This window comes from Rhinichthys klamathensis, unplaced genomic scaffold (assembly GCF_029890125.1).
Source record: "Rhinichthys klamathensis goyatoka isolate OS25496 unplaced genomic scaffold, OSU_Roscu_1.1 h1tg000487l_1, whole genome shotgun sequence".
In the NCBI taxonomy this organism is placed as follows: domain Eukaryota; kingdom Metazoa; phylum Chordata; class Actinopteri; order Cypriniformes; family Leuciscidae; genus Rhinichthys; species Rhinichthys klamathensis.
Genome location: NW_026606974.1, coordinates 2651581 through 2667784, shown reverse-complemented (window position 1 = coordinate 2667784; position 16204 = coordinate 2651581). Strand labels below are relative to the sequence as shown.

The 16204-nt window shown below is 38.1% G+C and overlaps 1 protein-coding gene across 1 annotated transcript in view; it reads right to left on the bottom strand.

Annotated features, from left to right (window-relative positions):
* Positions 1-16204, bottom strand: part of hmcn2 (hemicentin 2) — a 120210-nt gene that overhangs the window by 82838 nt on the left and 21168 nt on the right. Inside the window, exons 5-16 of the mRNA XM_056237566.1 lie at positions 15623-15794; positions 15387-15493; positions 15151-15271; positions 14622-14885; positions 13855-13999; positions 12563-12684; positions 11158-11430; positions 9641-9782; positions 9183-9310; positions 4927-5040; positions 3252-3410; positions 1686-1880 (exon numbers count right to left, since the gene is read on the bottom strand). Coding sequence (XP_056093541.1) covers positions 1686-1880; positions 3252-3410; positions 4927-5040; positions 9183-9310; positions 9641-9782; positions 11158-11430; positions 12563-12684; positions 13855-13999; positions 14622-14885; positions 15151-15271; positions 15387-15493; positions 15623-15794 — 1942 coding nt within the window. The remainder of the gene's footprint in view (positions 1-1685; positions 1881-3251; positions 3411-4926; positions 5041-9182; positions 9311-9640; positions 9783-11157; positions 11431-12562; positions 12685-13854; positions 14000-14621; positions 14886-15150; positions 15272-15386; positions 15494-15622; positions 15795-16204) is intronic.

The following is a 16204-nucleotide window of genomic DNA, read 5'->3' as shown; positions in this document are numbered from 1 at the left end:
TGCCTTCTGAGGTGAATGACTCGCCTGGGCTTTCACCCTCGGGTGTGATAACCCAGTCTGAGGCTGATGTCGAGTTGGCAGCCATGATTGGCCTGGTGGCCACGAGCATCGGGCTTGAGGTGGACTCCTCCGCCCTGCTCGTGGTTGGACGAAAAAAAAAGGTCATCTTCGGCTGAAGGGATCAATTCCCATTGTGAGGACAAGTCCCCTGAGAATGGGAGACTCTGGGTCACTTACCCTGAGCATTGGAAGGTTGCAAGATAGCGTGAGCGCACTTGCTACTTGGCAAGCAAGAGCCTGCCTGCATCTGCACCGTAACACAGTTCAGCTGGTTGTTGAGTTTAATATAGGGACCCTTAAGTCCTGTGTATACTTTAATTTCTGCATCTGGATGCATAGCTTTCAAAGTATACTCAACCTCGGATGAGCGCGGATTGCCGAGTTCGACACATGCGCAGTACAATTATTGTTTTTTTTATACTCAACTCATCGGAGGGCAGCACGGAGTCGTGTCATCAACAGGACATTCGCTCGGCAAGATAGGAGAAGAAAATAATTCCACCATTGGAAGTATTGCAAACAAAGTTAAGAAGAAACAACAAGAGAATAAACGCTCATCAAACTCATCAATTTGTAATGTTTTGCTCCTCCTGTTTTAAGCGTGTTGTTTTTGTATCGCTCTTTCTGCACTCTTTTTCGATGACTGCACAGTACTGTGTGTATTGCTCCTTTTATACCTGTATGTCCGGGGGAGTGGCTGGCGGGCGAATTCGACTTGCTAATTCTCATTGGCCTTTTCTGAATACGTCAGAGGTGTCTGGGGCTCTCAAGAGCGACCCCTAGTGTCAGTCTCAACACAACGTCTCGTTCCCTCCATCAAGGAACAGAGGTTACAACAGTAACCGAGACATTATCTGGTCTTTAATAATGTTCTCAAAATGTAAATATAAAAACATTATTTATACATCATTTGTGAAAGTTTTTCTGAAACGTTTTAGTTGTTATTTTTAATCTTACTACTTGTGTTAGAATGTTCAGAGAACATTCAAAATTAACGTTCCCATAATATTAGCAAAATAAACTAAATAGAATGTTCTCTTAACGTACGCATATCCAAGAGAAAGTTTTTTTTTTTTTTTACATTTAGAGAACTTTCCGAAAAAACATTTTCATGATTTAACGACAGCGTTGGCAAAACGTTCTTAGAACATATTTTTTAATTTACTTAGAATGGTTTTAGTAACCTGGTTAGCTAACAACAAACAAACTGCTCAATGCTAATACTATAGCACCCTTCCAATAAAAACATTATAGCCTATAAACATTTAGAGCTACTTTGTCCATATGCAGCTCCCTGTCCTGCCAGAAGCTCCGGCTCAGGCTCAAGAGGCCTGCGGTTTGACTTTTTACCCCACCCAACCCCTGAAGGGGCCTAGGGTGAGGAGACCTTCTCTCAGCCCACTCTCTAAGAGAGGAAGCTCTCAGCTGTACTGTTTCTATTTCTTCTATCACAGCAGTTGGTTTTAGACCCACCTCCCCTACGTGTCAACACCTAAAATAACATCTTCATTATTCTCCTGTGGGTGGACCATGTCCGTTAGATCCTCGCGTTTGGTATCTGGGAGGGATTGTGCTAGCAGACGACCTCCCTGAACATCTATTCAAAGATAGATATAGAAACTCACTCTGGATCTGAAGGGCACCAGAAGGCAGTTGAGAGGTGCCGACATGGCCAGATGATTTGCCAAAAATGTTGCGTCCGTCCTGGCGTCTCCATGTCAGAGAAGGTGTGGGAAAACCGCGGACGATGCAAGGAAGAGTAATGTTATCACCCACGCCAGCCGTTACGTCCACGGGAGACTCGGAGAACATAGGAGCAGCTGCAAAAATTAAAAAATTAAAAAGCAAGCCATCAAAAACAAATTTTTTTATTGTAACACAATAAATAACGTTCAGCTCTCCTTCTTTACAATGTTCAAGAATAGCTTTTTATAGTGTTTTTCTAGGGAGTGATTCTTCACCTCTGCCACTATTTTTTGTAAAGCTGCTTTGAAGTTATATTTATTATGAAAGATGATATACATAATAAATGAATTGGAAATGTTCGTCTTTTAGTGTAATATTAGGTAGTAAAAAATATGCTTTACATTTAACAAAGAAAATATTTTCAATTTAATAATATGTTTTGACTTTAGTACAAATAATTTTTAAATAATATTTAAATCATTTGTTTTGGCTTTAAGCCAACAGCAATTTCATGTTTTGCATGCACAGTATAAATGAGTTGTTATGTATAACTGTCCTTTTTTTTTTAGTAAGGGAGATATAATCATATTTCGGGTGCCTTAGCATTAGAAAGTGTGCAAACTCCTGAATTATAGAACAAAGTGAAAATATGCAGATGAAAAAAATAAGCTTTACAACCAACATTCCACTGAATTTATTTCCAACATATCTATTTTTTTTCCACACACATTACAGTATATGTAGGATAGTAATTATAACTTAAAGCTGAAGTGTGTAATTTTTACGATGTTACAATATTTTCTTTCATTCCACTTTAATATGCAGAAACAACTTTAACTATAACATCTGTAGGTTGATTCTCCCAAAACGTTTAAAATACATTGCTCTGTTTATTTGCCAATGGTGTGAGTTTGGGAGTGAGACTGACCAATGGAAGTCTGACCAATGGCAGAAAGAGTGAGTGTTCTGGGAACTGCATCATTATTCAACCAAAATTTCTATCATTATTTATTCAATTACACTTAATGATGCTAGTGGCACATAAATTACACATTTTACTTTTAAGGCAAGTTCTATACAAAGTTATGGTCCCTGTTCTGGATCATTCAAGCATGCTCATAAACTGGCCATGAGCTACTGAGAGTCTGAGAATGCTGTCAGGAGCTGTTAAGTCCTGTTAAAAACACATTCCCAAATATCAAGTTGAAACCAAATTTCGCTCTCCAAATTTCACACGCTACAACAGAGCGGGGGAACATTTCCTCTTGCGGTTAAGAAGCCCATGGGCTTATGGGTGTGTTCTGCTTAAAATCAGATAGTTCTGTCCAAGGTTTTTGATTCATGCTATGAACTACATGTGCTTCAAAGGTTTGGAAAAGCAATAGAAATACTGCGACATTGAGCTCAATAAATAAAAGCCCACATAAAATGAAACTATTTGTATAAACTGTACAGTAATATTTATATAGTATAAGCATGTAATGCAGCTGAGGTCTTGTTCTCACCTCCCACCTGTAGTATGACCACAGCAGAGGTGGACCCGGCAATGTTTGAGGCCACACAGGTATACTCTCCAGAATCCAGTTCCTGAACCCCACGGATCCGCAGCGTTCCACGATGGACATCCTGCTCTGCAAATGGAACTGTTCCCAGATCCAGATCCCCTGAAGACGGATGGTGCAAGAATCAGAAAACATACGCCGTTGCTGTAACAACCCACTACACGTAATGCAATATCCTAAACAGACTCAGAAAATTAATAACAGTCTCTTAACCATGAAGAAATAATATTATATGTTGCATTTTCTTTATGCTGATGAATCTTTTATACATTTCATTTGGTTAAAGTTTGACACATTGTTGTTATTAAATTTGATTTTGTCAGCTAAATTTTTATGACCGTTTAGTTAGAAAATACTTTTAAAAAATGAATAAATATGGCAAAAAATTTCATTTTCATCAAAAAACAACAACAAAAATGTTAAAAGATGTGAGGTGTCTTGAGGGTCCAGGTATTATCCTTAAGCAGGGTGCACACTGTGCGATTTATAATAGTCCTTTACGATTTAGGGCATCTCAAAATTCCTTGCCTCCTAATGTTCAAAATTTATTTCGTGATAGAGATGCTCATCATAGTTACACATTAAGAGGAAATAAAAATAAATATTTGCCCAAATTTAGAACCACTCTAAAATCGATGTGTATTTCAGTGCGAGGAGTGAAGCTTTGGAATGATTTGGTGGATGAATTAAAAACCTGTCCTAATATAAATCATTTTAAATATTTGTTTAAAAAAAAAGTTATAAACAAATATGTAGAGGACAGAGAATGATGCCCTCAGCATGAAGCTAGTGGTGAGAGGGTGTAGAGGCAGAGAGTGTTTGGGCCAGTGTCTTTTGTAAGGGTGTGTGGTGTGGGTGCGATGTTTTGTCTTGTTTGTCTTATACCAATTATATAGTAACAATTGTTTTTCTGTATGTACTGTACAAGAATACTGTTGCTCTTGAATTATTTTGTTTATATATAGTTTCTGTATTGCATTTTGTGTTGAATGTGAGGGGGTTTGGAATTATATAAGCGTTTGCTTCATCCACCTCCTTTTCAAACCATGCACTTGTATAATTTGTCTGTTATGTAGCCTGTTATGTTGATTTGTGAGAAAACTAGAATGCAGGTTTGAAATAAACATCATCATCATCATCATCATCATTGTTTCTTGTTAGACTGTACGAACATGATAATCGATGTAAGCCATGTCACACTGTAAGATCTCAGTTGGCATTGATGTCAGACGGTACATCATCAATCAATAACACGTTCGGTGACAATGAGCTGCATTATACGCAGGATTGAAATGGTGGCTACAAATAAATCTCTAACGTTAATTTTGGTCATGGCTTGTCTTGAAAAACGAAGACAATTTGACGGTCGTCGTAGGAGAAGTTACACTGCAGGACTGTGAGTAAAATCTTCTGAAACTGCCGGAATTTCGTCGGAGGTCAAATTTGATCGCGACGGTCATTAATCGGCTGTCGGTGAACATCTCAAACTAACGATCAAAAAATTCAGATTTTAGCCTAGGATCAGAGGAATCTTTTAGGATTTGCTAAATTTGTCTCAGACGGCAAAATCGTGGCCAAAATTGCACAGTGTGCACCCAGCTTTAGGGGCAGTGTTTACCTTTTTGCCATTTTACTAATGGAAGAGGAGTACCAGAGGCCCGACATTGTAGAATGGCATCTTCACCAGCAACGACCATCACCACCTGCTGTACCACTGAGATGCTCGGAGGCTCTGAGACAACAAGAGAGAAAGGAATTAAGACTAGTATTGTGTGCTGTACTTTATGTATTTTTTTTATTACCACACATAAATTGTTTCTACTTCCTGACAGATTTCATTTGAATATCTGTCTCTGGTTATGTTCAGAATTGAATACCAGCTAACTACTGAATATGTTACATGTTTGTCACATGACCCCATCACATCACCCCATCAAAAACATTTTGTATTTTTAATCTAATGATAATGATACATGAAAAGGAAAATTTTCAAAAAATTGGGCAGTCTAACCAAATAATGAGTCAAGAAAAAGACTCAAAACTGACATTACTTTTGGTTCATCTATTAAACTTTTCTTTCTTCCTTTAAAAAAACAAATGAATACTTTTATTTAGCAAGGATGCATTAAATTGATCAAAAATTACACATTTATAATGTTACAAAAGATAGTTTTTTAGTTGATGCTTAAAAAAAATTCACCTTTTATTCACCTTAAACTCCTGAAAGAATATTCATCACAGTTTCCACAAAAACATTAAGCATCACATTTCCAACATTGATAATAATAAGAAGTGTTTCTTGAGCACCAATCTGATTTCTGAAGAATCATGTGACAGTGAGGACTAGAGTAATGTCTGCTGAAAAGTAAGCTTTGCCAACACATACATGACTAAGTGAATGAATGACTGAATACATGACTGACTGACTGACTGACTGACTGACTGACTGACTGACTGAATGAATGAATGACTGACTGACTGACTGAATGACTGACTGACTGACTGAATGACAGACTGACTGACTGACTGAACGAACGAACGACTGACTGACTGAATGACTGACTGACTGACTGAATGACTGACTGACTGACTGAATGAATGAATGAATGACTGAATGAATGACTGACTTACTGACTGAATGAATGACTGACTGACTGAATGACTGACTGACTGACTGACTGAATGACTGACTGACTGAATGAATGAATGAATGAATGAATGAATGAATGAATGAATGAATGAATGACTGACTGAATGACTGACTGACTGAATGAATGACTGACTGACTGACTGAATGAATGAATGACTGCTGACTGACTGACTGACTGACTGACTGACTGAATGAATGAATGAATGAATGAATGAATGGATGAATGACTGACTGAATGAATGACTGACTGACTGAATGACTGACTGACTGACTGACTGACTGACTGACTGACTGACTGACTGACTGACTGACTGAATGAATGACTGACTGAATGACTGACTGACTGAATGACTGACTGACTGAATGAACGAACGACCGACCGAACGAACGACTGACTGACTGACTGAATGACTGACTGACTGAATGAATGAATGAATGACTGCTGACTGACTGACTGACTGACTGACTGAATGAATGAATGAATGAATGAATGGATGAATGACTGACTGAATGACTGACTGACTGACTGACTGACTGACTGAATGAATGACTGACTGACTGACTGACTGACTGACTGACTGACTGAATGAATGAATGAATGACTGACTGACTGACTGACTGACTGACTGAACGAACGACCGACCGAACGAACGACTGACTGACTGACTGACTGAATGAATGAATGAATGACTGCTGACTGACTGACTGACTGACTGACTGACTGACTGACTGAATGAATGGATGGATGAATGACTGACTGAATGACTGACTGACTGACTGACTGACTGACTGACTGACTGACTGAATGAATGACTGACTGACTGACTGAATGACTGACTGACTGACTGACTGAATGACTGACTGACTGAATGAATGAATGAATGAATGACTGCTGACTGACTGACTGACTGACTGACTGACTGAATGGATGGATGAATGACTGACTGACTGAATGAATGACTGACTGACTGACTGAATGACTGACTGAATGAATGAATGAATGACTGCTGACTGACTGACTGACTGACTGACTGAATGAATGGATGGATGAATGACTGACTGAATGACTGACTGACTGAATGACTGACTGACTGACTGACTGACTGAATGACTGACTGACTGACTGACTGACTGAATGACTGACTGACTGACTGACTGAATGAATGAATGAATGACTGCTGACTGACTGACTGACTGACTGAATGAATGAATGAATGAATGAATGGATGGATGAATGACTGAATGACTGACTGACTGACTGACTGACTGACTGACTGACTGACTGACTGACTGACTGAATGACTGACTGACTGACTGACTGAGTGACTGACTGAATGACTGACTGACTGACTGACTGACTGACTGACTGACTGACTGAATGACTGACTGCTGACTGACTGACTGAATGAATGAATGAATGGATGGATGAATGACTGACTGAATGACTGACTGACTGACTGACTGACTGACTGAATGAATGACTGACTGACTGACTGACTGACTGAATGACTGACTGACTGACTGACTGACTGACTGACTGAATGACTGACTGACTGACTGAATGAATGACTGACTGACTGACTGACTGACTGAATGACTGACTGACTGACTGACTGACTGACTGACTGACTGAATGACTGACTGACTGACTGACTGAATGACTGACTGACTGACTGACTGACTGACTGAATGACTGACTGACTGAATGAATGAATGAATGAATGAATGAATGAATGACTGCTTACTGACTGACTGACTGACTAAATGAATGAATGGATGGATGGATGGATGAATGACTGACTGAATGACTGACTGACTGACTGACTGACTGAATGACTGACTGACTGAATGAATGAATGAATGAATGAATGAATGACTGCTGACTGACTGACTGACTGACTGACTGACTGACTGACTGAATGAATGAATGAATGGATGGATGAATGACTGACTGAATGACTGACTGACTGACTGACTGACTGACTGACTGACTGACTGACTGAATGAATGACTGACTGACTGACTGAGTGACTGACTGACTGAATGACTGACTGACTGACTGACTGACTGACTGACTGACTGACTGAATGAATGAATGAATGAATGAATGACTGCTGACTGACTGACTGACTGACTGACTGACTGAATGAATGAATGAATGGATGGATGGATGAATGACTGACTGAATGACTGACTGACTGACTGACTGACTGACTGACTGACTGACTGACTGACTGAATGACTGACTGACTGACTGACTGAATGAATGACTGACTGACTGACTGAATGAATGACTGACTGACTGAATGAATGACTGACTGACTGACTGACTGACTGACTGACTGACTGAATGACTGACTGACTGACTGACTGAATGAATGAATGAATGAATGACTGCTTACTGACTGACTGACTGACTAAATGAATGAATGGATGGATGGATGGATGAATGACTGACTGACTGAATGACTGACTGACTGACTGACTGACTGACTGAATGAATGACTGACTGACTGACTGACTGAATGACTGACTGACTCACTGAATGAATGAATGACTGACTGACTGACTGAATGAATGACTGACTGAATGAATGAATGAATGAATGAATGAATGAATGAATGAATGAATGAATGAATGACTGACTGACTGACTGACTGACTGACTGACTGACTGACTGACTGACTGACTGAATGAATGACTGAATGACTGCTGGCTGACTGACTGACTGACTAACTAACTAACTAAATATACTAACTAACTAACTATATATACTAACTTAAATACAGTAGTCAACATTTGAAGTGGATCAAAAAAGTTCATCAAAGTTGTCCTAAGACAAGAACGGGTATTGTTCAAAATTCATGTACAACTTTGATGAAAGGTTTTGATTCACTTCAAATGTTGACTACTGTATAAATACTGTATATAGTTGAGTTGAGTATACCATTTGAATTAAGTATGACATTCTGTGGCTTGAAAAAATTCCACAGAAAGAATTGAGTGCCAAACAGTTTAACAGAAGCAGCAACAGAACTTTTTGGTATATTGCATTTGATATGCCTGCCAACACCTGCAATCTCGTTTCATTTTAATGCATGCTGTCCTGTCTCTATATAAAAGTTATTGTCAGTCAGTTATATATTCCATCTCTAACTCAATATTATATAAGAATGATTTACTATGTGCACTCATTTCATCAACAGAGCCACTGACTCCCGCACCTGCATAACTGACAGTAACAGACTGAGAGGCAGTGCCAGCCTCATTGGTGGCCAGGCACGTATAGTTCCCAGCATCCTCAGGGACAGCTCCTCTGATTTTCAGCATGCCAGACTCAGAGATGCTCAATCTGAAAGCACAGCCAGTGTTATATTAACCAAAGACTGCTGATGTAATGATTATATTACAGAGACCACTGTGTTTAACACTTTTCAAACTGTATTTTCAAACTGAACAGTATTTTCTTTCCATCAAACTGACTTCTGACTGATCACAGCATCGAAGCCAGATCTATTCTGATATCTTGACCAAATCTCAGACTGTTAATGGTTTGCGGTCAGTTTATTCAAACAGAAATTAAATATAAATGATCCATTTTAGGAAAGTGGATAAAAATAACCATCTCAAACAGTGTGTGTAGATGTATAGTGAGATGAGGGAGGGGGAGCTGGTTGACTACCGATGGTGGTTGGATAGAAAGATGTTGCCATGGCTCCAGAAAACCTTTGGAGGGGGGGATCCAGATGCCAAACAGGAGATGCGGACTTCTGCACCCAGAGAGAAGCTTTGTGTCTGAGGGGAGACAACCACAGAAGGGGCCTCTGTAAAGGAAACAGAAATAAACTGTGAATCATTGTATTCAAAGGGATAGTTTGTCCAAAAATGAACATTCTGTCATTATTTACCCACCCTCGTGTCAATCCAAATCAAACCCATTTGCTGTTGTCTTTTTTTCCATGGAACATAAAAGAAGAAAAGAATCTTTATATTCCTTTCTGTAACAGTTCATAGTATGATGAATGATGTGCACCATTCAGAATTTAAAGGGTTAGTTCACCCCAAAATGAAAATTCTGTCAGTAAGCACAGCGCTTCTGTGTTGTACGTCGGCCAATAGTGAGCCTACGTGTGACGTACAACACAGAAGCGTTGCGCAGTTAAACTACGTGAACTATATCGAGGCCCGCAGAGAAGGAAAAGAATAGTTGAATAAAGTCGTTATTTTTGTTTGTTTTTTGCGCACAAAAAGTATTCTCGTCGCTTGATAAACTTAAAGATAGAGCCACTGTAGTCACTTGGACTATTTTAACGATGTCTTTAATAACTTTTCTGGGCCGGCAAGTTTCGATCCCTTAGAAGCCTATGGAGGAGTGATCCAGCTCTCAGATTTAATCAAAATATCTTAATTTGTGTTCCGAAGATGAACGAAAGTCTTACGGGGCTGGAACAACATGAGGGTGAGTAATTACTGACAGAATTTTCATTTTAGGGTGAATTGAGATGCCTTCACAATTCCAATTCATATAATGGTAATTATTAACTAGAAATAGAAAAAAATAAGTTTATAGACTTTACAGACAGATGGATGGATGGACGGACGGACGGACGGACCGATAGACAGATAGACAGACAGATAGATAGATAGATAGATAGATAGATAGATAGATAGATAGATAGATAGATAGATAGATAGATAGATAGATAGATAGATAGATAGATAGATAGATAGATAGATAGATAGATAGATATGTGAAGATTCTATATATAAAACAACAACAAAATTGTAATCAAGAGAAATTAAAAGCCCACAGGTTTGGAATGGCATGAGGTAATAAGTACATCATTTCTATTCCTACACATCACTTGGCAAAAAGCCTTTCAGACGGCAGACATGGCCAAATAGATAATGAAAACTCCACACGCTATATAATGGTATAATAATGGTGCAAGTCTAACTGCACATGTTGAAAGTGGCTCACAGCGAGATACACTTTATCGATTTGTTCGGTTACTTGTCTCCAAAAGGAACCGCCAATCTAATATCACATTAATCTTGCTTATTCGAAACATGCAGGGCTCAATCTTGCTGGCTGTGTAGAACTTGCGCTGTGGTTTGGAGAGTTGTAATGGAAAACACATGATGGTAGGACTCATGAGGCTGCAGGAGCTGAGTGTTTGACCAGGTGCTGTAGAATACCTAGGACCACCAGCCATACGACAGCCTGACTCTCTCCATGGGCGTTTGTGGCTCTGCACTGGTAAGGTCCAGCATCCTGGCTGCGAACCCAGTTGATTTCCAGAGAGGAATTGGCCAGTACTTTCACCCTTCCTGAGTGGGACGATAAAGCACTACCAGCCCGATACCAGGTCAGATTATGCCGCACAGAGCCTTGAACCTGGCAGGACAGCACTGCCACTGTCCCCGGGGATGAAGTCACATTCACCGGAGGATGCAGAACAGGAGGGGGCTCTACATTAAGAGAAACGATGATGACATGTTTTTAAAGAGATATTAAAATACAATGTATGCGAGGCAACAAATCTCTCAGTTTAATGTTACCATAGAAGTCAAATACAAGACTTTTTGGCAGTGACTTACAATTTCATTGCAAAAAGCTTTTCTCATTTACAATTTCCTTTAATTCTGGAGATTACACCCTCCTTAGCAAGCTGAAGCCTTGATTAAAAACTTTCACATGACTCTCTGCAGACTGTGCACTTAGTTCACGATGCTCAAGAGGCATTTATACTTGACACGTTCCACATTGAACTATTTTCCGCAACGACAGAAGGTAGTGTGCAGAAAATATTTGCTTAACCAGCAAGAAACAGCTGTTAAAAACAGTATTTACATTTTACATTAACCTAGCCAGAAGAAAAGAAATGTCATGTTCCCAGTCAACATTAACCTAGCAAGGAAAAAACAAAACAAGAATAAAAAAAAAAAAAAAACTAAATATAAATTACTTTTCTTTGGTCATATACAAAAAGTGGACAAACCAACAAAATACTCTTCTGACTGTGTCTCTGGTTCTAATTTTTTACATTTACAATTATTTTATTATTTTTATATTTCGTATTTATTGACTATATTTATTTTTTCACAAATACATTTCATATATTTTATAGAAATAATTTAATATTTAATATTTAACATATTTAACATTTTACATACATGTATTTATTTTATATTAATAACTTTATATTTAATATTTATTTCACATATTAAATATTTCACATACATGTATTTATTTTATTTTATTTTAATAATTGTATTAAAACAATTTACTAAAACAGCTGCATTTAGCTGTAACCCCAATTTTTTACAAGAAAATGTTTAGTCACCTTTATTTGTTGTACAAAATGGAGGTGGACAAATGCTAATCTTTTTCCCCCTTAAACAAGAAAAATCAATTTGCCTATATTATATACAGTATATGCTTCTGAAAACAGAAAACACAGTCTTACACAACGTTGGTTTTGAATGTGTCTTGTTTTGAGGATGTTTAAATATTTTACTGGAAAACAAGATGTGGTGCATGATGGCCCGACTGTATATAGTGCAGAAAAAAGTATGTAAAATGTGTGTGTCCATGCAATACCTCTAACAGTGAGTTGCGTGAAAGCTCGTCCCATGCCTGCAGTGCTCTGGGCCACACATTCATATGCTCCCTCATCATTGCCTGAGGCATGTGGAATTTCCCATGATGCTTTAACTGAAGACCTTCAATTACAAAAAAATAGCAGGTTTAAGTGATGAGTCCAAAAGTGCAGCCTTTGATCCCAAACATGCATTTAACCTACGCAGAAATTCACTTTACGCACAAGAGTGAGGTAAAGAATGGAAAGAATTAGACTGAAAATATAGAGTTACAGATTACAAATGATATGAACACATTCAAGCACACACAGATGGCAGCAGGTACAAGGAAGGAAGAAAAAAGATAGTTTTTTTTTCTCTGATGAAATCTCTGATGTCACTAACAACTAGCTTGCACAGAATACCTTTCACTATAAGTCAGCATTATTTCATGTTCAAACTGTAATTCATAACAGAGTGCCCTTTATAGGGTAATTTTTCATGATGACTTTCTTTTGTGCAATACACACAACCCCTGCTGTTCATATTCATTCCAAGATTGATATGTCAGTAAAAGCTCACAAATCCTTCTTGGGTTATGTTAAATTTCGACTGTAAATGAATGCCCGTGTCAGCACATGGTATCAAACGGAGCAAAAAATTGTCCAGCAAATGTTCACTTTAACATCTCCTCCATTATGTTTATTTAAGGCCATATCACAGGAGAGAATGTCTGCAAAAGGGTTTGTGCATGTTTGAAATGAGAGAGATATAGATATGTGAGAAAGAGAAAGGCGAGTGGCCTGAAAAGAGATGCTTAGCCTTTAGAAAATATCAGAGATCGTACTACATTTTATGACAGCTATTTTATTTTTCACTTAATTTGAGGTTTGCAATTTTTACCCTGTTACCAATATTTGAAACTCATCCAAATGCAATTAAGAAAAAAAATGCAGTTTAAATGAGTTATTTTGTTATTTTCCAGCAATAATTACTAATGGAAAAAAAATGTTTACTACAATAAATATAAATTCAACAGATTATGACAAAATGATGGAATAGTTGTATGAATTTAATTGTTAGCTCAGGAAGATCCTCTGAGGTTGGCCAGGTCAAAAATACCATTTTAAGGAGGAATGCAGACATTTAAAACTAGCTATGTTTCATGCTAGGCTAATATTTTGATTATCAACGATATCTAAAAGTACTCTAAAAAGAAGAAAAATGGAAAGTACAAAATAAACTGAAACAGATGGAATAGAGAAAGGGGACAGCAACAACAACAAAAAAGATAATATTTGAGAAGAGCCTCACTCATAGGTTCTTTCCTCTCCTATTGTTCTTCCGCCTTTGGTGAATCTCAGTTTATAGGGCAGGTCACTCTCCACAGAGCAGTCAATCGTAGCAGGCTGCATGTAGAACCCTCTTATCACAGTGGGCATACTCACCAGTGGAGGCTCTGTCAGGTGAGAGGGGGCCAAAGGTTAAACTGGATCATCACAGCTGGGTTAACAACAACACAACATAAACAATGCCATCTTAAGAAACAAAACAAAACAAAAAACAAAAAGTATTTAAACAATCTAAACTGTTCAAGGTTCAAACTAAGTCCAGTGGATTTTGAATGCAACTTCAAACAAAACAAAACAAAACAAAAATCAAAAAGTATTTAAACAGTTCAAACTGTTCAAAGTTCAGAGTCCAGTGGATTTTGAACGCAACTTGAATGCAAACAAAACAAAACAAAACAAATAAAATAAAATAAAAAAGTATTTAAACAGTTTAAACTGTTCAAAGTGATTCCAATGGATTTTGAATGCAACTTCAAACAAAACAAAACAAAACAAAACAAAAATCAAAAAGTATTTAAACAGTTCAAACTGTTCAAAGTTCAGAGTCCAGTGGATTTTGAACGCAACTTGAATGCAGACAAAACAAAACAAAACAAATAAAATAAAAAAGTATTTAAACAGTTTAAACTGTTCAAAGTGATTCCAATGGATTTTGAATGCAACTTAAATGCAAACAAAAAACCCAGAAAGAAGAAAAAAACCTCATCTGCGATGTTGAAAGAGACTCACCTGGGATGATGTTGGTATATGACACACTAGACAGTCTCTGAAAGTTGTAGCCTTCTCCATCATTTCCAGACACTTTGAGGAAGAAGCTCTGAGAGGGTGTTCGAAACTGCGGGATGCTCCAAATACCTCCTGAGCCTCCATCACCAGGCAAAGGCACAGGAATTGTACGCAACGAGCGGCCCCCTAAAGATACTAACTCCATATTGGTAACCAGACCTGGAGGCTTCAGACCGGAACACTTCAAAATCACATGAGCTGGGACACCTGGAGGAAAATGGGATACATTTTATCTATAAATCTTAATCCAGTTAAGGCAAGTTGAGCAAGTTCTGGCACAAACTGAGTAATACCATTATTCCATCAAAATGTGGCTGGAGCAATTATTAAATGATTTTTTTTACATTAAAAAAATGATTAATGATATAAATACTATATATATGTTTAAATATATATATATTATTTTTTTTACTATCACTCCAGCATCCAACAGTGGAAATGGGCTACATACCAAATGGTGATGTAGTAATACCTTTAATAGGTCTCTCTCTGGTCCTGCTGAACTCTGTGACAGGTATACTAGAGAAACCTGCCCTGAAGTCCAGGTTGCTCACACCTGTTACTCTGAGTGTGTGTCTCCCACTGCATCCCACCTAGACAAGAGAAAAAGCAGGTTTAATCACTGACATTTTTCAGAAGGATCTGTTATGTATATACCTACATTTTAAATATGATCTAGCATCACTGTTCAAAGCTTTTAGGTGTTACCTTTAATGTCCATGGTCCAGGTCGAGGGTTCTTTAGGTTGACCACCCGTGCTGAGTTTGGGATGTTGAGCAGTTCTGTTAGACCCTGCCTCTCTCCAACTATACGGCCTATAATTATTCAAATAACAATTCAAAAAGGTTTAGTAATAGGGTCCTTTGCAAAGTACAATAACTTATACTCCTTTTAGTGAAAAGGCATGAACAACCATTCAATACAAAACAATAGCATGTTCCTACCAAGAGGGTCTCTGAGCTCAATTTGAGGTGCTGGACCACTCAATGACACAGTGACTTCTTTTAAACTAGGGTCAAAGGGCACCTCCCACTGGGTCTCCTGGGCAGTTTCATGGTCAGATGAAAGGAGGTGGACCTTCATGGCCTGGACAGTTTCCTCAACCCATTTAAGAACCTAAACAAAACCAATGAATTGTCAAAAGTAGAGAAGAGGTTTCATTGTGTAAAAAAAAGAAAAGAAAATAACATTATTTGACATTATAAATCTTATTTGAAAAGCACAAAGGACAACTGGAATCTCCCCTAAATATCTTCTTTTGTGTTCTGCATAAGAAAGAAAGTCATGTCTACCAAAAGCTCTGACATGAATCCATTCAAAGATGTTAAATGCAGGCAAGGTAGGATCCCAGTGACATCATCTCTGTTCATGCAGACTGTCTCACAGAGGTATGTCACAAGCAGATCCTTATTAAACAGTGAGGAAATGAGATCAGATCATCTATCAGAGAGAGAATGCAAACTATTCCTGGGCTGACCAGCTATAAAAATTCTCAAAGACCAGCACAAACAGTAAAGATTGCTTTT